This window comes from Erinaceus europaeus, chromosome 10 (genome assembly GCF_950295315.1).
Source record: "Erinaceus europaeus chromosome 10, mEriEur2.1, whole genome shotgun sequence".
NCBI classification, from domain to species: Eukaryota; Metazoa; Chordata; class Mammalia; order Eulipotyphla; family Erinaceidae; genus Erinaceus; species Erinaceus europaeus.
In genome coordinates, this window is record NC_080171.1 from 93,631,534 (window position 1) to 93,659,091 (window position 27,558).

At 40.5% G+C, this 27,558-nt stretch overlaps 2 protein-coding genes across 6 annotated transcripts in view; one reads left to right on the forward strand and one right to left on the reverse strand.

Moving 5' to 3' along the window:
• RBM18 (RNA binding motif protein 18) overlaps window positions 1-10,058 on the reverse strand; it is a 33,399-nt gene extending 23,341 nt beyond the window's left edge. For both annotated transcript variants that reach the window (XM_007539940.3, XM_060200107.1), the window contains exons 1-2: window positions 9,923-10,058; window positions 4,720-4,848 (exon numbers count right to left, since the gene is read on the reverse strand). In XM_007539940.3, the coding sequence (XP_007540002.1) occupies window positions 4,720-4,832 (113 nt within the window). In that variant the 5' untranslated portion in view covers window positions 4,833-4,848; window positions 9,923-10,058. The remainder of the gene's footprint in view (window positions 1-4,719; window positions 4,849-9,922) is intronic.
• The window catches only part of MRRF (mitochondrial ribosome recycling factor), a 74,111-nt gene continuing 56,555 nt past the window's right edge, over window positions 10,003-27,558 (forward strand). The window contains exons 1-3 of one of the 4 annotated variants that reach the window (XM_007539941.3): window positions 10,003-10,140; window positions 18,570-18,781; window positions 21,838-21,993. In XM_007539941.3, the coding sequence (XP_007540003.1) occupies window positions 18,598-18,781; window positions 21,838-21,993 (340 nt within the window). In that variant the 5' untranslated portion in view covers window positions 10,003-10,140; window positions 18,570-18,597. Of the gene's footprint in view, window positions 10,181-11,053; window positions 11,146-18,569; window positions 18,782-21,837; window positions 21,994-27,558 lie in introns of those variants that run through there. The other 3 variants (XM_016184999.2, XM_060200106.1, XM_016185000.2) reach the window with 3 other exon arrangements.

Consider the following 27,558-nt stretch of genomic DNA (forward strand, 5'->3'; position numbering starts at 1 on the left):
ACCTACCCTTTGGGATGTTCCTTCTATTTATATTTCTTTCTTTTAAGGTAGTGTTAGGGAGAGAGGGAGAGAGGGAGAGAGGGAAAGGGGGAGAGGGAGAGAGAAATACCACAGCATCAAAGCTTCTTTTATTTTTTAATGTTTTTATTATCTTTATTAATTGGATAGAGACAGCCAGAAATCGAGAGGGAAGGGTGTCATAGAGACAGAGACACCTGCAACACTGCCTCACCATTTGCAGTTTTCCTCGTACAGGTAGGGACCAGGGGATTGAACCTGGGTCCTTGTGCATTATAGTATGTGCACTCAACCAGGTACGCCACCACCCCGCCCCCAAAGCTTCTTTTATTGTCATGGGGACTAGGCTTGAATTTGGGTAGAGTACATGACAAAGCCTCACACTATCCAAGTGAGGTATATCTGCCAGTCCACTGCAAGAATTCCTTCCCAAATTTCCTATGCATAATGCATTAACAATAGATAGATTAAATATTTGAAAAAGAAGAAATAGCGGTGCAGAAAACAAATGCATACAGATGGCATGGCCAGGACCTCCACATGCATGTATTTTCACTGCTCTGAGCCAACATTTATTTATTTATTTAAATTGCCACCAGGGTTATTGCTGGAGTTCAGTGCCAACACTACAAATACACTGCTCATGGAGGCCATTCTTTTCTTTTCTCTCTCTCTCTTTTTTTCCTTCTATTTTTCTTTCCCTTTTGTTGCCCTTGTTAATCATTGTTGTTATTGCTGTCATTGTTGTTGGATTTGACAGAGAGAAATCAAGAGAGGAAGAGAGGACAGAGAGGGGGAGAGATAGACACCTGCAGACCTGCTTTACCGCTTGTGAAGTGACCCCCCTCACTGCAGGTGGGAAGCTGGGGGCTCGAACAGGGATCCTTAATGCTGGTCCTTGTGCTTCGTGCCATGTGCGCTTAATCCCAGCCCCCCCTTCCCATTTTATTGGGTAGGCTAGAGAGAAATTGAGAGGGAAAGGGGAAATAGAAGTGGGAGAGAAAGATTCCTGCAGCCCTGTTTCATTTCTCATGAAGTATTCCCCCAGCAGATGGGAAGTTGGGGCTTGAACCTGGTCTCTGCTCTTGGTAATGTGTGTACTCAACTGGGTGTATCACGGCCTGGCCTCTCCAGGGCAATTTTTAAATTCAAGTGTGTGTGTGCACGCATGCAAGTGACACTAGAGTGTCTCCCCAATGATCCCCTTAGGGACATTTTTGGTTTGTCTACTGAAGGCACTAGTAATCATATTTAGAGGTATTGTTTGTATCTTTACAGTTAAGCTAGGTTCCACAACAAGTTTAAAAGTGTCCTTACATTTTACAATTTAGAATCTGAATAGTAAAGGTTGTGAATTTTAATTATGTGAATTATTAGGCTATTTCTGTAAAAAGCACCAAATTAGGTGGTAGAAAATTAGCCATAGAGTTCTTCAGTAAACAGAGGTAACTGATCTCTTCTGTTTTCTATAAAATAGAGAAGCATTATATGTTCTACATGTCACATAATGTTGTTTCAAGTTTAAATAAAGAAAATAACACATTATTAGAGCTAAAATAAATATTTAGATTATTTAGTTTAATATTTCCATTTTACAAGTATGAAACATGAGGTATAAGAGACTGGGACTATAATAGAAAGAATAAAAGTTTTGAATTTGCTAACCTCTAATACTAACAACTAAAATAATAATAGCACGCTGCCATTTTCTTAAATTCAAACTTCTAAAATCTATTTAGCTATACAGATACTTTTTAGCATCTAGCATAGTCATAAAATGCTGACTACTGCAACCATAAAGCAAACACAAATTAACAGCAGAATATTAAAAATGCTATATAATATCAGCAATGTATATTCTGTTGACAAAAGATTGATGAACATTCTACTATAATTTCAGTAGGGTTCAGATTAATAACAGGAAAACACACATTGGATGAACACATGTGAAGTAAACATGTAAAATTGAACAGAAACTTCAATTGCTGTTTTATATGCTCCTGTGTAAATAACAGTAAGTATTACATATATACAAATTATACATCAAAATTTACCTTTGAACAAGAGGTGAGACTAGAGACTATTTTGATAGGAGGGATTTTTCAAATCAGTTAATAGATCAGAGTGATGGTAAAGAGTAGGAATATAGGGTCGGGTGAAGGCAAACCCAGTAAAGCATACATGTTACTACAATATACAGGGAACCCGGTTCAAGTGTCCCTCCCCCCACCTACCCACCTGACGGAAGTTTCACAAGCGAGAAGCAGCATTGCATGTTCTCTTTCCTTTCCTATCACTCTCTTCCCTCTTAATTTCTGTTTCTGTCCAATAACTAACTAAATAAAAAAATTCTATTTATGTATATATATAAAAAGAACAGGAGCACATCTAGGAAAGAGAGATGAACAGGGCTGCTGGAAAGAAAAATAGCAGGAACAATTGATGGCAGCAATTTGTTGGTGGGTGTCTGTCTGTCTGTCTATCTATCTATCTATCTATCTATCTATCTATCTATCTATCCCCATTAACCCTCCCAAAAGATAATACATCTTAAATGTCATTATAATTTCTAAAGGTGCCGAGCAGTATCTGTATTAAGTTAATTTAAGCTTCAGCAGGCTAAGGGGTGTACATTTTCTGCACAATCTGACCCAATAGTTTACATTCTTTTTCTGCTCTGCTAAATTTCAACTCTTACATATTTCTTTTCACTTCAGACTTCAACAAGTGGGTTCCCTGTTCTCTCTATCTTTCCTTTAGAACTATTCCAATGGGAGTAGCTCTTGGAACTAGTGACATAATCTACCCTTGCTTTAAATACTGACTGCCATACAGCTCAATCCACTAACTCTTTACTATCCTTTCACTAACCACCACTGTCCTGACTGAAAAACCGAAGGATAGAAAAGCCTCTTAATTACTTCTGCTAGATAATTTCTTTCTAGGGGTACTGGGTATTGGTGCACCTGGTTGAGTGCACACATTACAGTGTGCAAGGGACATGGGTTCAAGCACCCAGTCCTTAACTGCATAGGGATAGCTTCACAAGTGGTGGTGCAATGATTAATAGTACTATGCACAAGGACCTGAACAGAGATCTGGGTTTGAGCCCTTACTCCCCACCTGCAGGGGGGACACTTCACAAGTAGTGAAGTAGGTCTGCAGGTGTCTATTTTTCCCTTCACCCCCTCTCAATTTCTCTCTGTCCTATCAAGTAAAAGTGGAGGGGGGAGGGGAAGGCAGACAAAAGCAGTGGATTCGTAGTGCTGGCACCAAACCCCAGAGATAAATTTGGAGGCAAAAAAAAAAAAAGAGAGGAAAAAAAAAGAAATGGTGAAATAGTGCTGCAGGTATCCCTACCTCAATTCCTGTCTACCAAAATAAATAAATAAACAAGATAAAATAACCCGGGTATAGGGAGAGTGGGTACACTGCACCAAACTCCCAACACTCAAAATTAAAAAGAAACAAGAAATTCCTTCCTAAAATCCCCACAGTGGAAAAGTAGGGAGTCTGAGCCACTCCATTAGTTCTACGACCACTTTCGGCACTTTTGGGTTTTGTTTCTTGGGCCTCATTTTCCTCCACTGTAGGGGACTTGGATCACATCAGAAGTTTTCAAGTGTGCTGCATAAAGTCTTTAATAAAAAAGGGTAGGATAGAGGAGATAACGCACAAATTTAGCATGTGAGAGGCACTAGGTTCAATCTGCAGCACCAATGCTCTGATCAGAAAGAAAAAAAATTGAAGGAGAAGTTTAAAGAAGGAAGAGGATGAGGAGCAGAAACAAAAAAGGGTAGTAACTACTGAAAGGTTCTAGGTATACTTTAAAAAAAAATATTTATTCCCTTTTGTTGCCCTTGTTTTATTGTTGTAGTTATTATTGATGTTGTTGTTGGATAGGACAGAGAGAAATGGAGAGAGGTAGGGAAGACAGAGAGGGGGAGAGAAAGATAGACACCTGCAGACTTGCTTCACTGCTTGTGAAGAGACTCCCCTGCAGGTGGGGAGCCAGGGGCTCGAACCAGGATCTGTACGCGGGTCCTTGTGCTTTGCGCCACCTGCGCTTAACCCCCTGTGCTACCGCCCGACTCCCCCTAGATATACTTTTTTTTAACTTACAGGTTCTGATAAGACAAGGTGATTTTGATTTAAAAAGTTTGAAAACTGCTTAGGATAGTACTAGGAACACGGAAAGCACTCCAATTATTTAATGAATGAATTATTAAAGCCAAAGGGATGAGGATGATCTCTAATCTCCTTCTATAGTTCAGTGGTATCTTTTTAACAAAGGCCATGAAACGCTTGCTCTTTCATTTTGAGAAACAAAAGCAGACATAAGGCAGATTCTAGAAAGCGGTTCTCTATAGTCACTAGAAACAATGAATCAATTAATTGAAAATAACAACTACAGCATCACTGACAAGTAGGAAAAAAGGAAATATACAGCCTAAGGGAGACTCAAATCTGTCCTTGTGGAAGAAGAGTCCAAATGGAAGAAAATAACAAGACAGACTGATAACATCACATCCCTACCGAAGAGAATTAAAACAAAAAAGTCAAAACAGACCCTATAGGTCTTAAAAACTATCCTGAGTACCACCATCACAAACTCCCCAATTTTGTAGATAATGAATTAGAATGACTTAGACTTACTCTGTTATTTTGGGGTCCAAATGAATTAGAATGACTTAGACTTACTCTGTGATTTTGGGGTCCAGGTTTCCAATCCATAACCGGTGTCCTTCCTGTAAGGAACCTTCTGAAAGGATGGATGCGTTCTCCAGGGGAAGAGTTTTTGTTTCTGCTTCCATCAATCTCTATGAAGTGCTAGAGAAAATAAGAACATTGTGAATATGAGACAGAAGAGCAACACTGTAACTAGGAGACTCTAAATCCATTTCAACAAACATATACTCAAGATGGGCATGTCCTGGACAATTTCTTCAAAGGCCCCAGCTCTTCTTCAACCAGGGCCCCAGCACCAATTCCTTTGGGACAGCTCCTCTGGCAGCCAGAGCACAAAAGCTTCCATTTAAGGTGAAAAGGGCGTGTTTCTGTGTGTAGAAACTAATGTTTTCCTCTCTGACTGGGCAAGCGGCCAAAGTCTCTTATTACTACATGATACTCCAGCTCAATGACTACCACCCAAAATAAGCGTGCAAACTACTAAAAAGAGACTCTTAATGACACTAAAAAGGGATTGGTGGGAGGAACACTGTATCTTTTCTTCTCATGGAAAAGGAAATATAGAAAGTGTTTGGGGATGGATTTGAAATTAGAACTGGCTTTGAAAGCAGGTTGTATGACTTGGTTAATTACTTGAGCTTCTAAGACCTGTGTGTGTTTTTGCTTTTTTAGAAATATTTATTTATCAATATTTTATTTATTGATGAGGGATAGGAGATAAAGAACCAGACATCACTCTGGCACATGTGCTTCCAGGGATTGAACTCAGGACCTCATGCTTGAGAGTCCAACACTTTATCCACTGTGCCACCTCCTGTGCCACCTGTGTGTGTGTTTAACAGTTCTTTTTAAAAAATTATTTATTGGATAGAGACAGAGAGGAGTAAGAGGGAGAGGGATAGGGAGATAAGGAGAAAGACAGAGACCTGCAGCACTATCTCAATGCTTGTGAAACTTTCCCCCTGCAGATACAGACAAGGGGCTTGAACCAAGGACCCTGGGCATTGTAACATGTGCCCTCAACCAGGCGTGCCACTGTGTGGCCTATTTAACAATTTATTTATTTACTTATTTTGCCTCCAGGGTTATCATTGGGGCTCGGTGCCTGTACTACGAATCCACTGCTCCTGGAGGCTATTTTTTCCCTTTTGTTGCCCATGTTGTTTATTGTTGCTGCTGTTATCATTATTGTTGTCATTGCTGTTACTATTGTTCAACAGGAGAGAGAAATGGAGAGAGGAGGGGAACACAGAGAGGGGGAGAGAAAGACACCTGCAGACCTGCTTTACTGCCTGTGTAGCGACCCCCCCTGCAGGTGGGTCGATCGAACCAGGATCCTTATGCTGGTCCTTGTGCTTTGCTCCATGTGAGCATAACCCGCTGTGCCTCCACCTGGCGCTCTGTTTAACAATTCTTATAAGGCTGTTGTGAAGATTAAAAATAGTGCACATCACAGACCCTCCAGTCCCTACCTGCAGGGGGGGAAAGCTTTGTGAGTGGTGAAGCAGGGCTGTAGATGTCTCTCTGTATCTCTCCCTCTCTACCCCCCTTCCCTCTTGATTTCTCTGTTTCTATTCAATAAACAAATCAATAATAAAATAGATTTAAAAAATAAAAAATAAATAAAAATATTTTAAAAAATAGTGCAGAAAACAGCATTACACACTACATCTAACAATAGTAAGTAATCAATAAATAGTAGTGAGTATGTTGTTTAATATTGGGAAGAAGAAACTACTTTTCTTCTTATTATTGTTATTCCAGTTCTCCAAGTAACACTATAAACACTGTGCTTGTTAGGGGCCAGGTGGTGGCACACCTAGTTAAGTGCACACATCACAGTGCACAAGGACCCAGGTTAAAGCCCCTGGTTCCCACCTGCAGGGGGAAAGCTTCACGAGTGGCGAAACAGGGCTGCAGGTGTCTCTCTACCTCTCCATCACCCTCTCCCCTCTCAATTTCTCTCTGTCTCTATCCAATAATAAATAAATAATAAATAAATAGAACTTAAAAAAAGAAAAACCAACAACAAAACACTGTGCTTGTTCACTCATCTGCAAAATGGGTAACACCTTACAGAGTTGTTAGATTCAACTAGAGCATTAGGGACTAATGCAAGACATCCAAGAAGCCTTTAATTAATGTTAGCTTAAATTATGAATCTTACATCCTGAAATGACTCACCTGATAAAAAAAAAAGTCCACTTATGACAGACACAGTAGTAGAGAGACAAAGCTTTTCTGTTAGAAGATCTAGTTTTCGTTTTTCAATAATGGCTTCAAGATTACAGGGATATATTTTGTCCCATGCCATATCCACCACCAAAGTTCTGTGTCTCCCCCAGTCCCTAGTGGTAACCAGCATATTTCTCACAGTCTTAGTGACAGTCTGGCTTTTTTTTTTTTTTACAAGTTCATATGTTTCAATTTTCTATATTCCACATTTGAGTGAAACCATCAGGTAGTTGAGATCTAGTCTCTCTTTCTACTTCCCTTCCTCTCTCTTTCTTTCTGTTCCACTTTATTGGGGATTAATGGCTTATAGTCAACAGTCAAATACAATAGTTTGTACATGTGTAACATTTCTCAGTTTTCCACATAATTCAACCCCCTCTAAGTCCTCCTCTGCCATCACGTTCCAGAACCTGAACCCCCCCCCCATGCACCCCAGAGTCTTTTACTTTGATGCAATACAACAAACCTAGTCCAAATTCTGCTTTGTGTTTTATTTTTCAGCTTTTTTAAAAAAGTGATTTAATAATGATCAACAAGATTGTGGGAAAGGGGGGCTACAATTCCATACAATTCCCACCACCAGACTGCCATATCCTATCCCTTCCACTGGATGGTTCCCTGTTCTTTATCCATCTGGGCGTGTGGACCAAAGATCTCTATGGGGAGCAGAAGGTGGGAGGTATGGCTTCTGTACTTACTTTTCCACTGGACATGGTGTTGACAAGGATCTAATTTCTTATTTTGGCATTTCTAGGTTTCTACTTCCTCATTTCTATATAACCCATTGTGTCTTCATTAATATATAACAAAACTCAGAACTTAAGGTAGTTGAATGGATCAAAAATAAAATAATAGGTTTAAAATAAAGTTAACTAAATGTATACTGTAGAGAAAGAACAGAGGCTAGAAAAAGGGCTAGAAAGATGGCAGGTTGTGTCAAATTCTCTGCAAAAGAAAACATGCATCCTCTATCTCCAGAAATTCTCCAGAAGTCAGCATGCAAGAAGAGAGAGAGAGAGAGAGAGAAAGAGAGAGAGAGAGAGAGTGTGTGTGTGTGTGTGTGTATTTTACATACACTGTTACTGTGCTGGAATCTTACCAGCATTCCAGAGTTCCAAGGAGGATTTTTTTCTTTTTTTTGCCTCCAGGGTTATTGCTGGGGCTTGGTGTACCAGGAATCCACTGCTCCTCCAGGCTATTTTTTCCCTTTTGTTGCCCTTTTATTGCTGTTGTGGTTGTTACTATTATTATTGTTATTGATGTCGTTGCTAGATAAGACAGAAAGAAAGCAAGAGAGGAGGGGAAGACAGAGAGGGGGAGAGAAAGATAGAGATACCTACAGACCTGCTTCACCATTTGTGAGGCAACCCCCCTGCGGGAGGGAGCGGGGGCTTGACTCCCCCATTCTTTTTATTTCAGAGAGAGGCAGAGAGAATGCAGAAAGACAGAGGGAGAAGCACAAGAACACTGCTCCACCATTTGTGGAGATTCCTCCAGTGTTGTGGAGTGCCATGTAATGTCAAGATTTGAACCTGCAGACACCAGCATGGTAAAGCAACCACCCTACTCGATGAGTTATCTTCCAGCCCCAGGAACTGAGCCCAATAATTGTAGCTGGTATATATCAAACACTGACATTCATTTCATCTCAGCCTATACAGTAGCACACAATAGCCCCATGGTATTTGTTGACCATGTTCTACCCCTAAGTGATAACTCGTTGTCTTCTGTGTGCCTTCCCTCCTGTTTTTCCTACGGGTCACCTCTTTGCAGTGAATAAGCAAGGTTTACCTTCAAGACGCTTCAATCTGTTAGGGGAAGACAAAGGTGAAATGAAGAAAAAGGATATGATCTCACTGAGATCATATTGTTCTCCATGCGAGGGGCGAAAGATTGTTGTGCCTGCTATGTTATGGAGGCCACCTTCCAATCCCAGGTACACCATGTGGGAGTAAAATGGCACTGGGGCAAGATTTGGTGCTGGGTTATCTCTACTCCTCCTTTCTCTCTCTCTGAAAAAAAAAGTCAGCCAGGGGCATTTTAGCCTCCGTGACAACAAAAAGGTGTTGAAATCAGTCTTAAGTGATAGGACCCTCTGATTGTCTAATACCTAAAAACAGCATTAATATCAACAGCTAATGTCACTGGAGGAACACAATCTTTAATGGGAAAAACAAACTTGGATTCAAATCTCACCTTTTACATTCAGTTATAGTATAATTTTAGTAAGACACGATGTCTCCTACAGTGTCCTCTCCTTAGGAAAGTTTCCTGTAACTGGCCTCCTTTTAGTTTCTATCACAATCATCTTTTCCTTTTCATAGAAGGGTAACTTAACGTGTTACTTTTTCTATCTTCCATTTCTCTCACTGGAATGCAAGTTCGCCGCAGAGTGCAGGTTATCTTCATCATAGTTCTATCCCCAGGACTTAGTACACTGTCTGACTCATGGCAGGTGCTCAATACTTAACGAGTAAGTGAAGCAAGTCATTCTTCACTTATCGCTCCGGTTTGTTTTTTATAAATGGCACAATCATCCCTATCTCTGGGTTATTATGAGGCTTAAATCAGGCATTTTTGGGGGGGTCTTTCTGGGGGACGAGAAACTATAATAAGAGCTCAAAATGGCACGCAACTCTCAAAATCCTCCGGGTTTGCACCAGAAACCCGTCTACATCAATCCTCCCAGCAGAGCTGCAAGCCTGGAGGCGAGGAAGAATTATCTAGGTAAAACTCAGAGAAGCAAAGGCACTTTGTTTCTAAAAGCTGAAGGCAGCAGCAGGGCCAGGCCTGGAAGGCCGGCTCCCCGACTCCTGGCATCGCATTTCCACCTGCGTTGGGTTATTTCTCAGATTGTTATTTCCGGGCCAGCAGCGGGGACAATCCGGGGCGGGGCCTGAGGAACCGTCTATCTAGGGCAGCCCCCTATGTGAACTCCTCGAAGGGCCGGCGTGGAAGTGTACCGTGTGGCCGGACTCACCTTGTGGACTCGGCGTCGTCCCCTCCGCTCATGCCCCCCAAACAGGTCCCGACTCCTCGATCCGATGGCTCTTCTTACACACGACCGCCTCTTACACCTCCTGCTTCCAGGCCGCCGGTGACGCGCTACGCCTGCGCCGCCTCGTCCCGTGACGTCACGACGCCCGCGCCGCCGCCGACGTCGCAGGAGTCTTAACCTAATATCCTGGGCGACAGCTGGTGAGTGATCTCTGCACGGCCTCGAAAGACACGCGTGGGGGTTGGTTGTCAAAGATCTCTACTCTGGGCTGCTGGGGGCTTTAGGGAGTCTCACTGCAGTCTTTCGGCCTGTCCCATTCGAACTCGGCTTGACCTCTAAGGAGGTGGGCGGGACCCACGCTCCGTGAGGGCCTCACGCCGTGCACTAAAAGGGGCGGGCCTCTTTTAATGTTGGAAACCGGAGGCCCAGGGGTGGGGCATACCAAAATAGTAGCTTCTGGTTGGTGGCAAACTACCTAGAAGGGTCATTTAATTTTCAGAACAATTCCTTGAAGTTAGGTTATTACTGTCCCCCTAGAAGAAGGAGAAGCTCAGAAAAAAAAAGTTAAACAGGGGCACGTGGTTAGCAAATGATGTCTTAAAATTCCAAGTCTCAAAATTTTTAAATATTTATTTACTTATTTATTCCCTTTTTGTTGCCCTTGTTGTTTTATTGTTGTAGTTATTATTGTCGTCGTTGTTGGAGAGGACAGAGAGAAATGGAGAGAGGAGGGGAAGACAGAGGGGGAGAGAAAGACACCTGCAGACCTGCTTCACCGATTGTGAAGCGGTGGGGAGCCGGGGCTCGAACCGGGAGCTTTACGCCAGTCCTTGCGCTTTGCGCCACCTGCGCTTAACCTGCTGCGCTACAGCCCGACTCCCCAAGTCTCAAATTTTAACCACAACCCCAAAATCAAGGGGAGAGTCCATTGTTACTTCAATAATCAATTACAAAATGCAGTCCATATCTCATTCGATCGTCCTGATATTATATAAATTTTAAAGATGAGATTGACTAATTTAGGAAGTGCTGGAGCCAGGTTTTTCCCAGGCTTTCTTTAAGTTCAGTGTCTTTTTTTCCATTCACCCGACCCTTGCGATTCCCAGAATCTGGGACAACTCTATAGTTGGGAAGAATGAACACCTACTCCTTCTGTTTGTTTTATAGAAGAGGAGACAAAACTCAGGTTGGAGAAATTATTTGCTGTAAGTCACAAGCATTTTGACTACAAAATGCTTATAAATGCGAAGAGGATAACTGGTAGGGAGTAACTAGATAGAAATCTAGACTTAGGCAGATTGTCTTTACTTGTGAAAGTGTTACTATCCCTTTTTTGATTGTGCCGGACACGGCTCTTGTGTAGTTAGATACTACAAATATATTTACACAGCACTGACTTTAGAGATGGAGGAACCCATTTAATTGTTCTGGTATTATGTTTATGTATTCCTCATACTTATTCATTATCTTCTGTGTCAGGGACTGTGTTTCAGTACTGAGGATATAATATTAAGATTACCATTGTCCCAGTCTTTCTAGTGCTTATTGCCTTCTGGAGAGAGAAGCCAAATAGTCACACAGATATTCACTAACGTTTTAAAAATTAAGTGATATGAAAAGTATGGGGAATTAGGAAAGTGAACTATAGGACAAACTTGACCTAATTAGGCTGGAGGAACTGGCCAAGAAGGCATCCTCTGAGGAAGTGATGCTTAAACTGGAAACTGGAAGAAACAAACAAACAAACCCCTAGAGCCCCTGGCTCCCCACCTGCAAGACAGTGGCTTCACAGACGGTGAAGCAGGTCTGCTGGTGTCTATCTTTCTCTCCTCCTCTCTGTCTTCCCCTCCTCTCTCCATTTCTCTCTGGCCTATCCAACAATGACGACATCAATAACTACAGCAATAAAAAACAACAAAAACAAAAAAAACACCAAACAAACCCCAAGGAGGTAAGTGTGAGTGTGTGTGCATAAAAATGTACAATACTAGGGTAGGTTGATGGCACATAGGCTTGAGCACACACATGACCATGCACAAGGACTTGGCTTCAAGCCCCTAGGGTGGTTTCAGGGTGCTACAGCAGTAATGCAGGTATTTCTTTTTCTCTTTCCCTATCTCCTCGTCCCTTCTCAATTTCTCTCTGTCCTATGATATTAAATACATTTATGTGTTAATTTTACATATGAAAAGTTAATGTAATATGCAACCAGATTAGGAAGGGTTGCTGAGAGGTACTGGATAAGTCAAGACTTTGTATTCTTCATCTAGTGCTTTCCCACATTAAAATGTTTGCCTATATTCCTTTTTTATCCTTTCTTTTATTTGGTAGGAGAAAGAGAAATTAAGAGAGAAGGGGGAGATAAGAGAGGGAAAGAGAAAGAGAAACACTTGCATGCTTGCTTCACTGCTCATGAAGCTTCCTCTCTGTAGGTAGGGGTCTGGGGATTGAACAAAGGCTCTTGCCAATGGTAATGTGTATGCTCAACTGAATACACCATCTCCTGGCCCCTCCAAAATTAAAATGTATTTCTATGAAGAACAGGAAAATGAAAGTTTTGAGATCATTAATTTTGGAAATAGAATGTGTTTCATTTTTAAAAAGATGTCAACAGTTTAATATCTTCATAGCTACTTTTTTGTGTACCTATTGAACACCAGGTGTTGTTCTATGTTTTATATAATCATTACACTGATAGTTAAGAACATAGACTCTGGAGCTTGATTATATGAATCAAATCTTGGACAAATTATTTATCCATGTCTCTGTTTCCTCAGCTGTAAAATGGGAAAAATAGGGAGTTGGGTGGTAGCGCAGCTGGTTAAGCGCAGGTGGTGCAAAGTGCAAGGACCAGTGAAAGGATCCCAGTTTGAGCCCCTGGCTCCTCACCTGTAGGGGAGTCGCTTCACAGGCGGTGAAGCAGGTCTGCAGGTGTCTATTTTTCTCTTCCCCTCTCTGTTTTCCCCTCCTCTCTCCATTTCTCTCTGTCCTACCTAACAGTAACATCAATAACAATAATAACTACAACAATAAAAAACAAGGGGAACAAAAGAGGATAAATAAGTTTTTTAAAAATGTGTAAAATAATACAGGGTTATTAGGAGGCTCACAGGAGTTAATGCATATAGTATAATAACACATAATTTCTGACACATAGTTATCACTATGTACATATTAAATATTATCATTCTTTTATCTTTTTTTGAAGTTTTTTTTTATTTTCCCTTTTGTTGCCCTCATCTTTTTTTTTATTGTTGTTGTAGTTATTGTTGTTGTTATTGATGTTGTTGTTAGATAGGAAAGAGAGAAATGGAGAGAGGAGGGGATGACAGAGCAGGAGAGAAAGATAGACACCTGCAGACCTGCTTCACCGCTCATGAAGCGACTCTCCTGCAGTTGGGGAGCCAGGGGCTCGAACCGGGATCCTTAGGCCGGTCCTTGCGCTTTGCAGCACATGCGCTTAACCTGCTGCGCTACTGCCCGACTCCCTCTTTTATCTTTTTTAATGCCCATGAATATCATGATAAAGATGCAGTGGAAGTTGTAGCTCAGAAATGCAAAATAACCTACCCAAGGTCACACAGCTACTAAATAGAGAAAATGAGATTCTAGCTCAAGACTGCGTGCAAAGCCCAGGTGCTTCCTGTCACATTGCTTCTGAGTATAGGCTAATTTTCTTACGTTGTACTTAGGCTGCTATAAGTTTCTTGTCTGGACTTTACCTTTTCATTTGTGCTGGACTGAGTGTTAATATGCATGCCCTAAGGTAAAGGACCCTAGGGACTGCCTTTATTGAACTTCTACTTTGACATTTCCTGACTTCTGTGCAATTAAAATATATGCCTTAAGCATTTCAGCAATGTGGTTTATTTATAGAGTTGCCTTCCTGCTCATGTGTACTGGCTCTGCTTTTGGGTGCTGCATTTTCTGTCAAAGGTTGTTTATTTCTAACCCATTTTGATTTCCTGTTGCTTTGTGGATAGGGATTATGACCTACAACAGGAACACCAGGAAACCAGTTTTAAATGGAGCAGCCAAATTGATACCCTGTAGAATAAAAAACAAGAAACACACATTATTATATGGCCATATTTGGATATTAGTGTGGGTTAGTCATTGTCTATATTAGGCAAAGCCCTAGATATAGCAACCTCATTTAGGGCCAGATTTTTGTTACAGTTTTGCTGCAATAGGATGGGACTACTAGCTCCATGCCCTTGAACAGTGATAGTTTTATTGAACTTCTGTTACTATTATTTATGAGACTGAGGCAGTGAGAATCAGAATATTAGCATGGTACATGCAATCCTGAGGATCAAAGTTGGAACTTCATTTTTTACAGTCGAGTGCTTTATCCATTGCACCAACTTCCAACCTGCTATTATACTTTTTTTATATATATATTTATTTATTCCCTTTTGTTGCCCTTGTTTTATTGTTGTAGTTATTATTGTTGTCATTGCTGTTGGACAGGACAGAGAAAAGTGGAGAGAGGAAGGGAAGACAGAGAGGGGGAGAGGAAGATAGACACCTGCAGACCTGCTTTACCACCTGTGAAGTGATTCCCCTGCAGGTGGGGGGGGAGCTGAGGGCTTGAACCAGGATCCTTATGCCGTTCCTTGCGCTTTGCGCTTAACCTGCTGTGCTACAGCCCAGCTCCCTCTTAATATACTTTCTTTGTGACATTATTGAGAGTGTTAAGTAACCAGTATGGGTAAAGCCAGCCCAGGCCTAGCCTCAGTTAATAGTAATCATTGATACTATTGGTTTGTCAGGAAAGGTATGACATATTTTTTCATGTTTTCCTATGCAAAAATGCATCATGACTAATGACAACCCTATAGTTAAAGAAGCAAAAAAAGTTGTCTATCTAAAAAGTCTGGATATTGGGGGCTGGGTGGTAGTGCACTTGGTTTAGCGCACATGTTACAATGTGTTAAGGACCCCGGTTTGAGCCCCTGGTCCCCACCTGCAGGGGGAAAGCTTCACAAGTGATAAAGCAGTGCAGTGCTGCAGGTGTCTCTGTCTCTCTCCCTCTCTTACCTCCCCTTACCCTCTCGATTTCTGGCTATCTATATCCAATAAATAAAGGTAATAAAAATGTTTAAAATTAAAAATCTAGATATTTTTTACTAATTTCACACACAAATCACAGCTGGCATACTTGACTGTTAAAAATTCTATCAGGAGAAATTGTTTGCCTCTGTGCTACTGGTTTGGTTTTCTTTAAAAATTAATGATAGCCAACATAGTTAAATAGGTGCTATATTACTGATTCTGCCAATGCTGTACATGCATTCACAATCAGGAGACCAGGATCATATGGGGTGGGAGGGGTATTTTATCAGACAGGATACGCCATGAGAGCAGTGTAGGGACCTGGTTAAGAGAGTGCCATGGAACCTTGAAAAGCTCCAATGCTTAATGTCTCTTCCTTTTTCTGTCTTTCCATCCAAGTGAAAAACTTGACCTGGGAGCTGTGAAATTAAGCATGTTTAAGGTTCCAGCTTTGCAGAACATGAAAAATGAAGGAATTAATGGAAGAGAGGAAAAAGGAAAAAAAATTGTTTTTTTCAATTGCAGATAAGCAAAGTGGTGCCCAGAAAGATGGAGTGAATTGCCAACTTTGAAATTTACACCCAGATTTGACTGACTCCAGGCTACATTGTATATCAGTAATGACATAAGTTTTTTCTTTTCTTTTTTTTTTTTTTTTTTTCTTCAGGGTTTTCTCTGGGGCTTATTGTCTTCACAATGAATCTACTTCTCCTGGTGGCCGTCTCTTCTCTTCTCTTCTTTTCTTTTTCTTTCCTTTTCATTCTTTTTGATAAGAGACAGAGAAATGGAGAGTACAGAAGGAGGAGAGAGAAAGAGAGAGACGTTTGCAGCACTGTTTTACTGCTTGTAAAGCCTCCTGCCTGCAGATGGGAACCAAGGGCTTGAACTCGAGTCCTCGTGCATGGTAATGTGTGTGTTTGACTGGATATGTCACCACCTAGCCTTGATAACATTTAAAATTTTTTTAAATTTATTTATTTTTCCCTTTTGTTGCCCTTGTTGTCTTTATATTGTTGTTGTAGTTATTGTTGTTGTTGATGTTGTCGTTAGGACAGAGAGAAATGGAGAGAGGAGGGGAAGATAGAGGGAGAGAAAGATAGACACCTGCAGACCTGCTTCACCACCTGTGAAGTGACTCCCCTGCAGGTGGGGAGCCAGGGGCTTGAACTGGGATTCTTTTGCCGGTCCTTGCGCTTTGCGCCATGTATGCTTAACCTGCTGTGCTACCACCCGACTCCCAACGTTTTTTTTTTTTATTGCCACCAGGGTTATCACTGGGGCTTGGTGACTGCACAATGAATCCACTGCTTTTGGTGGCCATTTTTTCTTTTCTTTCATTTTTATTTGATAGGACAGATAGAAATTGAGAGGAGAAAGTAGTGAAGAGGAGAAAGAGACACCTGCAGATCTGCTGCACTGTTCATGAAGCTTGCCCACTGCAGGTGGGGAGCAGGGGCTTGATTCTAGGTCCTTATGCATGGCAAATTTGTATGCTTAACCAGGTGCACTACCACCTGGCTCCCTAATTTTTTCTTTTTAAAAAAAATATATATATATATACATATATATATATTTATTTATTTATTTATTGGGTAGAGACAGAGATAAATTGAAAGGAGATAGGGAGTTGGGCAGTGGCGCAGTAGGTTAAGCACACAAGGTGCAAAGTGCAAGGACCAGCGTAAGGATCCCGGTTCAAGCTGCAGGCTCCCCACCTTCAGGGGAGTCGCTTCACAGGTGGTGAAGCAAGTTTGCAGGTGTCTGTCTTTCTTTCCCTCTCTCTGTCTTCCCCTCCTCTCTCCATTTCTCTCTGTCCTATCCAACAATAGTGACATCAATAACAACAACAATAACTACAACAACAGTAAAAAACAAGGGCAACAAAAGGGAAAATAAATAAATATAATTAAAAAATTGAAAAAAATTGAAAAAAATTGAGATAGAGAGGGAAGGAGACAGAGAGACACCTGCAGACCTGCTTCACCACTCATGAAGCTTCCTCCGTACTGGTGAGGACCAGGGGCTTGAACCTGGGTCCTTGTACACTGTAATGTGAGCCCTTACCCAGGTGTGCCACTGCCTAGCCCCCTAACTTTTTTTTTTTTTGCTTCTAATCCTGGCTTGAAAGCCCTTGAAAGGAAAGGTGGTAAGCATCTGATGTTGAGAAATTCCTCAACATCAAGCATCAATAGATATTCTTTTTTAAAAAGTATTTATTTAATTATTTTCCTTTTGTTGCCCTTGTTTTTTATTGTTATTGTTGTTGTTAGGTAGGACAGAGAGAAATGGAGAGAGGAGGGGAAGAGAGAAGGGGAGAGAGAGAGGAGGAGAGAAAGGTAGACACCTGCAAGACCTGCTTCACCACCTGTGAGCAACTCGCCTGCAGGTGGGGAGCTGAGGGCTCAAACTGGGATCCTTAGGCCAGTCTTTGTGCTTCCTTTGTACCACGTGTGCTTAACCTGCCGGTACCACAAGACTCCTAACAATAGTTATTCTTTTGGGTAGTTCCTGCTATTTTCACGATACTTGTGAAGTATTTTACCTGTATACACATTCCAGTTCCTCTCAATTCCAAGTGATGAATGTAATTTTTCTCATCTTTCAGTTCAGGAAGTCAAGCTGCAGAGATGTTCAGGGGCATTTAGTCAACTAGATATTGCTGGGATTGGATTCTAAGTTTTCCTGGCTACAAAGGGCATGCTTTTTTGCTGCATCAAATCTAATGCTCTTATCTATTATGCTGCATCAAAATTTTCAGATGGATTTTTTAAAAATGAGGCCTGGAACTGACTTTTAAGATAATACCTCCCAGGTATTTGGTTTTAATTGTTTTTAATTTTAACTGATTGAAAGCCAGATTGCTGGTAGAATGTATTAATGGTACATTGTAAGTTAGCCAGTATAATATTCTACCCCAAAGGTAACTGTAGGTTCTAATATCTTTTCATGGTCAGAAATCTCATAAATATAATATGTTACTTGTGTTAACACAGGAGGGTGGCATTTTCCAGAGCTCTAGTTCTATAGCACGGAAGACCTCAAACCTAAACCATGTTTAAGACTCACATTAAAGTACCTTCTAATTGGTAATTAGTGCATAAGGAACCAAAGAAAATTTAATTCAGTGCTGTTGTGTGAATTTTCCAGTTATTTTATGCCTGTTGAAATGGGTTTCTTATTTAAAGTTCTCTTTCAGTACTCTGTCCTCTCTATAGTATAACTATCAAGATTTTTTTTTTTTTTTGCCTTTTCACATATAGGGATTTAACATCTTTAAAAGTTCAGACTGATTTGCATTCACTTAACTTTCTGTTCCTTATGTACTCAGAGTCATTTGGTGCAGTGGAAAGAGCTTGGATGTTTGAAGTTCTTCAGGTTGTGTACAAGTTGAATCTCTCTTGAGTTTTAGTATTTTTTGTTCTGTAAGGTAGGACTAGTCATATTTCCTTCTCTAGCTATTGGAAGATTCAATAATGTGTTTATTTCAGTTGCTCAATAAAAGCTACAAATTGTTCCCTAAAATTACAATAAGGTCTTTTTTACTTAGATCTCCTTTTTGTCTTGTTTTTAGTGGATGTTCACAAGGATTGCTTTCAGTCATGGCCTTGGGCATAAAGTGCTTCCGCTTGGTCCATCCTGCCTTTTACAGCTCCCTTGCAGCCTTCACCAGATCGGCTTCAGAAATCACAATGAAGACAGTAGCCAGAAGACAAAATGATCATATGCAATGCATGGTCTACTCAGCTGTACCCATCCGTCATTTTGCTACCAAGAAAGCCAAAGGTAGAAATAAGATTTATATTTATATTTATACTGAACTCAAATTATCGTAGTTTAAAGGGACCTCAGAGATTTATGGAGTTTCTCTTGCCCATGTGAAGAAATGATGTGTCAGATATTTTTCTTGATTAGCTTAAAAGAGCACAGTAACAGAGACGGTATTAGAATCTAGGTTCTGTTTTCTCATTACCAAACTACTTTATGTGTTCTTATGGTGGCTTAGAAAATACCCAATCTATTCCATTTTGATTTAGAACTAGATGTATAAATGCCAAGCAAGCCAGAATTCTTGTGGCAAAGATCAACATATTTTCTCCTTATAAAAAGATCTATGTTGGAAGTAAAATTAAAACCAGAAGGTTGTTGGATGAGGAGGTATTAGAGCCATGGATTTAGATGGATGATCTTAATGGTTTGTGTCATCCAAGAATGAGACTTTGATATACCGCAGGTCTCAGCTTAAATGTTGCTTCCTCAGGGAAGCCTTTCCCTGACCTCTTAGGCTGGGTCAGGTCCCTAGTTACATGCACTTGTGCACATTGTTATTTTACCCTTGATGTACATAGCACAGCACTAATTAATTAGTTAATTGTGGGATTGGTTGGTTATTATCTGTGTTCCATGCTGAATCTCTGAGGAGAGGGTCTATGGCTTGTTTAGTTCCTAACAAGGTTTTGTGTGTGTGTGTGTGTGTGTGTAGCTTCATGAGAGAATGAGTGACAGAAAATTATCTAACTTAACAGCTATTTGCAGTGGTGAGTCAAGGAGTTCACTCCTAAGGATGGTGCTGGATGTGTGTTGCAGAAACATTTTTTACTGACTTGCCTTTTATGATTTTGAGCAGACTGCCCATTTTTCCGTTAATATACAGATTAGCAAGTTACTGAAAGAACATTAATGTTTTTATGTTCTGCTAGCAGTGGAAGTAGTAATAATTTTTTATCTGTATGTTGCATTATATGTATGTATATTTAAAAAATATTTTTTGACTAACATGAGAGAGAGAGAGAGAAAGAGAAGGGAGACAGAACCAGAGCATTACTCAGGCATGTATGATACCAGGGATCAAATTCAGGACCTCATGCCTTTAAATTCAATACTCTAGCTGCTGCATTACCTCCTCTCTCTCGTGTGTGTGTGTGCACTCTCATAATAGTAATATAATATAATAAATATAATCAATATATTTGTTTACTTAAATCTACTTTAATAATTTGATTCTCATAATTATATATGTAAATATATATTTGAAAGAATTATGATTATTTAATGAAGCACAGAACTCATTCTTGTGCAAATGATGAAATTGGGGACACTACCTAGGGTTATATTTAATTAGTAGCAGAGCTGTAAACCTGAAGCTTCTGGTTTTGTAAAGTCTCTGAAAAGATGCAAATTAAGAAATATCTTTTCACATTTAACTGGCTACTTAGTTTTTGTCTTATTTACCCATGTAAAGTTGATTGACTTTCTTTTATTGGATTGTTTCCATATTAGGTATACTAGTTCTTTGTCATTTGTAAGTGTTACGAGTGTTTACTAATAAAATCATTTGTGTTTTCTCTTTCTTTCTCTCTCTCTTTTATTATCTTTATTTATTGGCTAGAGACAGCCTGAAATTGAGAGAGAACAAGGAGGTAGAGAGGGTGAGAGACAGAGAGACACCTGTAGCAATGCTTCACCACTCAAAAAGCATTCCACCTGCAGGTGGGGACTGGGGATTAAGCCTGGGTCCATGTGCATCAATCCACCCCCCTTTGTATTTTCTTCTGAACATTTTAGAGTTTTTTTATTTTTCATATTTGACAGTTATTTTTTCTTTTCTTTCTTTTTTTTTTGGGGTGGCAGGGGGAAGAGCCCAGGCTTTTATGTATGAGAGGTCCATCTACTTCCCCACAAACTACACTGACACCTGTAGCACAGTTCCACCACTTGTAAAGTGTCCCCCTTGCAGGTAGGGACCAAGGGTTAGACCTGGGTTCTGACCTCTTAAAAAATTTCTGTAGAGAATTCTAACTTTTAACAGGCCTGTTTTATATTGTGTCGGATATTTAAATTTCTATAACTTTTATTTTGTAATTTGTCTTTAGCATGACTTCCTTTTTTTCCCCCCTTTTATTGGATTAGTGAAGTTTCTTTATTCTTCATTTTTATTGCTATGTAGTCTGAAGTTACACATTTTATTTTTTTATGTTGTTTACCTTTAATTTCCTTTTAAAAATTAATTTATTTTCCTTTTTGTTGCCCTTGTTTTTTTTTTATTGTTGTTGTAGTTATTATTGTTGTTAGTGATCTCTTTCACCTTCTGTACCCCATAAAGAATTTTGATCCATACTCCCAGAGGGCTAAATATTAGAGGAAGATGACGAGAGGGCTCTGAACTCCATCAGGACCTGGAGAGAGAAGTGTGTGTGTGTGTGTGTGTGTGTGTCAGGGGGCGGGGAGGAGGTGAGAATCTACCTGTGAAAGCTGATAAATTAGACAAGTATTACCTTGACATTAATAAAAGTAGATTTACCTACAAATTAAAAAACAAATAGGCAGATCTGGGACCAAGTCTTGGCTTTTTATTTCATGGTCCAGTGGTATTAAATAGACCACTTTACCTTCTTCATCTGCTTATTTTTCTGGAAAGTAAGGAATTCATTTCTGGAGTGCTTGACATGTGGATAGTGCTGTTTTAAGTACACGAGTCACTTAATTTGTATCTTTGTGGCAACCTGACATAATAGTTATTTTTCCAGTTTTATAGATAAAGGGACCTGATAAGCAAGAAAAATAGAGTAACTTGCTTAAGTTTATAAAGCTAGTTTGCATCTAAACTGCTATTTTCACCTGGGGTTTCTCATAAAGCCTGTGGTAATATCTGAGAAATTGGTCAGCACAAGGCTGGGTACCTACTTGATACTTAGCAACAAAATCTTGTTTAGGGGAGTGAGATGATGTTTTGTAGTTTTCTAGCATTTCACATTTTGCTCTGTATTCAGTAGAGCTTCGCTAGTTGCTTATTGTCTCTGCTGATGCTGCTCTTCATTTATCCAATGACATTAACTTTCTAGCCAAAGGGAAGGGACAGTCCCAGACAAGAGTGAATCTTAACACTGCCTTGGTTGAAGATATAATCAACTTGGAAGAGGTGGATGAAGAAATGAAATCTGTGGTGGAAATGCTCAAGGATAATTTCAATAAGACTGTGAATATAAGGACCTCACCAGGTTAGTGGCTGAACTATTGTTTTGGAGGAAGTTGTAGTGGAAATAGTCTGGCTGTAGCAGTCTCATTTTAGTCCTAGCTTTGCTGTTGATTGGTGGCGTTGGACAGTTGCTTTACTTTTCTGATCTTCCATTTACTTTTCTTTTTTTTTTTAATATTTATTTATTTATCCCCTTTTGTTGCTCTTGTTGTTTTGTTGTTGTAGTTGTTATTGCTGTTGTTATTGATGTCGTCATTGTTGGATAGGACAGAGAGAAATGGAGAGAGGAGGGGAAGACAGAGAGGGGGAGAGAAAGATAGACACCTGCAGACCTGCTTCACCACCTGTGAAGCGATCCCCCTGCAGGTGGGGAGCCGGGGGCTTGAACCAGGATCCTTATGCCGGTCCTTGTGCTTCATGCCACGTGCACTTAACCCGCTGCGCTATAGCCCAACTCCCCCATTTACTTTTCTAACTCCTCTCTTCCAATGTGGTGAAGGAAGGTGAGATAATGTATGCAGTGACTCTAGCGCAATGTCTGGCACATAGTTAATACAACATTTATTTATCTTTCCACAATATGTATCTACCATGAACTAGTACACAGTGGTGGGAAAAGTGGACATGATTGCTGGGAGTATGGATCGACCTGCCATCGCCCATGTTCAGCAGAGAAGCAATCACAGAAGCCAGATTTCCCACCTTCTGTACCCTATAATGATCCTGGGTCCATGCTCCCTGAGGGATAAAGAATAGGAAAGCTTTCAAATGAGGGAATGGGATATGGAACTCTGGTGGTAGAAATTGTGTGGAATTGTACCCCTCTTGTCCCATGATCTTGTCGATCATTATTAAATAATAATAAAAAAAGTTGGAAAAAAAGTGGATATGATCTTTGCCCTCATAGCATTATAAATCCAAAAATTTAGAGTTTTATTATAATTGTACTTCTAGCTATTTAATCTCACTGCAACTGGCATCTTTAGTTTGATATTTTTATTTGGCTACTCTTGTTTCTTACTGGGAAGCAAGTAGCTATAAGCTTGCCCACCTGAAACATTTCTGTAACCCTGAGCATGACCAGGAAAAGTCCATTTGGGTTAATAACTTCCTGAAAATGGCTTTTCTAAGTGGGAAATGTCAGAATCGTCTATGAGAACTGTTTGCAGATGTGATGAAAGAAGTGAACTGTCAGTGTAATGGTGCAGGCAGGCAGGAAAAATCCAATTGCTGGTAAATTGGCATTTTGGAAATTGTCATCATCCTAAAGTCAAGCTTAGGACCCCCTCTGAAGACTGGGATCCTCTGGAGCTATCTGGGAGCTTAGGCTGCTTCCATACACACCTTGATTGGGCTAATTTATAATGAAACTAGAAAATATTCCGTGGACTTTTTCATGAGAAAACCAAGTGAAAAATACACTACTTCACTTAAAAACTTAACAGGAACATACGAAGTTCAGAGACGAGAGCCAATGTAAAATCAGAAGACCATTCTGCCGTTTGTTATCCTTTGGACCAGGCCATTCTGTCTCTGCTGACAGTGGAGTGTGCCATTCAATCTCTCCCAACTGTTTATTTTAAACTTGATTATTATTTTAGGTATGAAACTGATAAAGTGCTTTGTCTCCCTTGTGCTTTCTAGCCTGTTAACATTCTGCAGTCGAAACCAGAGAGCAGTTTGAGAGGAGCTTAGGGAGAAATGTGATACTTAAAATTAGCCAGCAAACTCCACTCTTGTTGAACTTAAAAAGATGATGGGCCTGGAAAGAGGTTGGGAGTGTAATTTGTTAAATATTAACCTCTGAGAAAATGAAGGGCAGGAATGAGACTGACGGAGATTCTCACTGGGGACAGATTGAGGTAAAGGATTTGATGCATTATGTCGATACGGATTTAGGGGATGGGAACAACACAGTTGCATAGTGAAAAGTCCATTTTGGGACTTCTGTGGCAAAGGATTTTATGGCAAATCAGGAAGGCTGAATTAAGATCCATTTTCAGAAGGTCTCCCATTGGTATTTCCTCTTTTTTTTTTTTTTTAATTTAAGAAAGGATTAATTAACAAAACCATAGGGTAGGAGGGGTACAATTCCACACAATTCCCACCACCCAATCTCCATTTCCCATCCCCTCCCCTGATAGCTTTCCCATTCTCTATCCCTCTGGGAGCATGGACCCAGAGTCATTGTGGGTTGCAGAAGGTAGAAGGTCTGGCTTCTGTAATTGCTTCCCCGCTGAACATGGGCATTGACTGGTCAGTCCATACTCCCAGTCTGCCTCTCTCTTTCCCTAGTAGGGTGGGTCTCTGGGGAAGTGGAGCTCCAGGACACATTGGTGGGGTCTTCAGTCTAGGGAAGCCTGGTCAGCATCCTGATGACATCTGGAACCTGGTGACTGAAAAGAGAGTTAACATACGAAGCCAAACAAATTGTTGAGCAGTCATGGACTCAAAGCTTGGAATAGTGGAGAGGAAGTGTTAGGGGGGTACTCACTGCAAACTCTAGTGTACTTCTGCTTTCAGGTATATATTTTGCAGTAGTTTACGGGTACGTGTGAACATATGTTCTCTCTCACAGAAACTGGTGTATATCTAGGTTTTGGGACTTTGTTAGAAAGTGAACCACCTGAGATGGAATTAGAGTGTACTATGAAAGGAAAGGTCTCACCCGAGTAATGACGCTGAAGGGTTGTCATTCCACACGTGAAGTCTCTGGACACAGTCTGAAGTGAAGCATGTTGAGGTGGCAATCGTTGTGTTGGTTCCTCTTTTCTTATTTGTCTTCAGGGTTATGTTTGTAGCAACTGAAACAGGCTAAACTTAGTCTTTTTTTTTTCAAGATTTATTTATTTATGAATTAGAATGGTAGAGAGAAAGTGAGAACCAGAACATCACTTTGGCACATGTGGTGCCAGGGGTTGAACTTGAAACATCATGCTTGATAATCCAATACTTCATCCACTGTTTTATCTTCTGTGTCTTCTTCCCTCTTCCTTCTTTCCATTCTGTCCTCCTTCCTCCCTTCATTCCTTCGTTCTTATGACCTAGCACCTTACATTACCATCTGAACCAGTAGATACTTTCCTTCTTGAGCCTCCATCTCTCTCCCAGCAGTTTCTATCTTCAAGATTGCTTTTATTTTTTAATATCTATCTATCTATCTATCTATCTATCTATCTATCTATCTATCAAAAAGGAAACTGACAAAACCATAGGATAAGAGGGGTAAAAAAAAAAAGGGGTACAACTCCACACAATTCCCACCACCAGAACTCCGTATCCTATCCCCTCCCCTGACAGCTTTCCCATTCTTTAACCCTCTGGGAGTATGGGCCCAAGGTCATTGTGGGATGCAGAAGGTATAATTGCTTCCTTGATGAACATGGGCGTTGACAGGTTGATCCATACTCCCAGCCTGTCTCTCTCTTTCCCTAGTGGGGCAGGGTTCTGGGGAATCGGAGCTCCAGGACACATTGGTGGGGTTGCTTGCCCAGGGAAGTCTGGTTGGCATCATGCTAGCATCTGGAACCTGATGGCTGAAAAGAGAGTTAACATATAAAGCCAAAAAAATTGTTGACTAATCATGAATCTAAAGGCTGGAATAGTGCAGATGAAGAGTTGAGATGGGGTCCACCGTTTTGCTTTTAATAATTGTGTAAGATATGGGTTTGCTCACCTATTCATTCTTTTTTTTTTTTAAAGAGTTTTTAAAAAATATTCCCTTTTGTTGCCCTTGTTTTGTTGTAGTTATTATTGTTATTGATATCGTTGTTGTTGGATAGGTTGTTGGATAGGACAGAGAGAAATGGAGAGAGGAGGGGAATACAGAGAGGAGGAGAGAAAGATAGACACCTGCAGACCTGCTTCACCACCTGTGAAGTGACTCCTCTGCAGGTGGGGAGCCAGGGGCTCAAACCAGTATCCTTATGCTGGTCCTTGCGCTTTGTGCCACGTGTGCTTAACCCGCTTTGCTACCGCCTGACTCCGTTGCCTATTCATCCTTACCTTGTCTTCCATCCATTCCATTACTTGTCAAAGCATTACTGCACACTCATCCAGTGCTGATTGATAGTTGCTTTAGATACAGAAAGAAAACATGTTGTCCCCACCTTTTAAGAGCTTGTAGTATATTCAGGTCCTGGAACATGATGGCAGAGGAGGACCTGGTGGGGGTTGAAATGTTGTGTGGAAAACTGGGAAATGTTATGCATGTACAAACTATTGTCTTTTACTGTCATCTGTAAACTATTAAACCCCCAATAAAGAAATTGAAAGAGAGAGAGAGATTATAGTATAGTAACTTGGGAGGTGGCATAGTAGCTAGAGCTTGGGACTTGAAAGCATGAAGTCCTGAGTAGGATCTCTGGCATTACATGTGTCAGAGTGATGCACTAGCTCTCATTCTCTCTCTTTCCCTGTCTTCCTCTCCCCCTCACTCATTAATCAGTAGATAAATGGTTTACAGAACAGATTATAATTTAATGTGAAATGTTAGATAAATACATCAGCAAGTATAAAACCATGTAGCAGGTGGGGGTAGATGATGGTTATACAAAGAGATTCTCAAGCCTGAGGCTCCAAAGTCTCAGGTTCAGTCCCCTGCACCACTATAAACCAGAGCTGAACAATGCTCTGGTTAAGATAAACAAACAAATAAATAAATACCATATAGTAAAGCAAGGACTGTGACTTTGGAGTTGTTCAGACCTGGGTTTAAATTCAGGCTCCAGGAATCAGGGAGGTATCTCAGTAGGTTGAGTGTATACTTTGAATGTGTGAAGCCCTGGGTTCAGTCCCCATCCCTGTATAAAATGAGGGAGTAGTGCTCTGATCTCTTGCTCCTCTCTCACTTTCTTACAAAAGACAGAAATAAAATCTTAAAAGATAACTTCACTATTAAGAACTGTTGTAGTACTAGCAAAGTTACTCTGTGCCTCAGTTTCTTCATCTCTGAAATAATAGAAGTAATAAGCACTATTTCCTAGAGTTATTGTTATAAGGAAAGCAGTAAATTATAGATAGCATGTAGCACAGTGTCTTGTTCATAGGAAATCTTCAGTAAATATTGTTTATCATTGTCATTTTCCAAGAAATGTGTGTAGTAATCCACCCTAGGAGATAAAATGAGATTTCTGAAATTAGATTCTGTCATAGCTGAATATTAAAGACTAAACAGGAATTATTTGGGTAGAGAAAGGACAATAGAGCAGAGGTAAATAGAGCAGAGGCAGAGAGAGAAAGACACCATAGCACCAAAATTTCCTCTACTTCAGTGAGGGCCAGGTTAATGCCTGGGTCACATGCATAGCAATGCAAACACTATCCAAGCAAGTTATTTTGCTGGTCGACTATGATCTTTATTTATTTTAATTTATTTTTCTTTTGTTGCCCTTTTTTTTTTTTTCTTACTGTTGTTGTAGTTATTTTTGTCGTCATTGTTAGGACAGAGAGAAAGTGGAGAGAGGTGGGGAAGACAGAGGGGGAGAGAAAGATAGACACCTGCAGACCTGCTTCACCGCTTGTGAAGCAACTCCCCTGCAGGTGGGGAGTCGGGGGCTCAAACCAGGATCCTTATGCCCATCCTTGC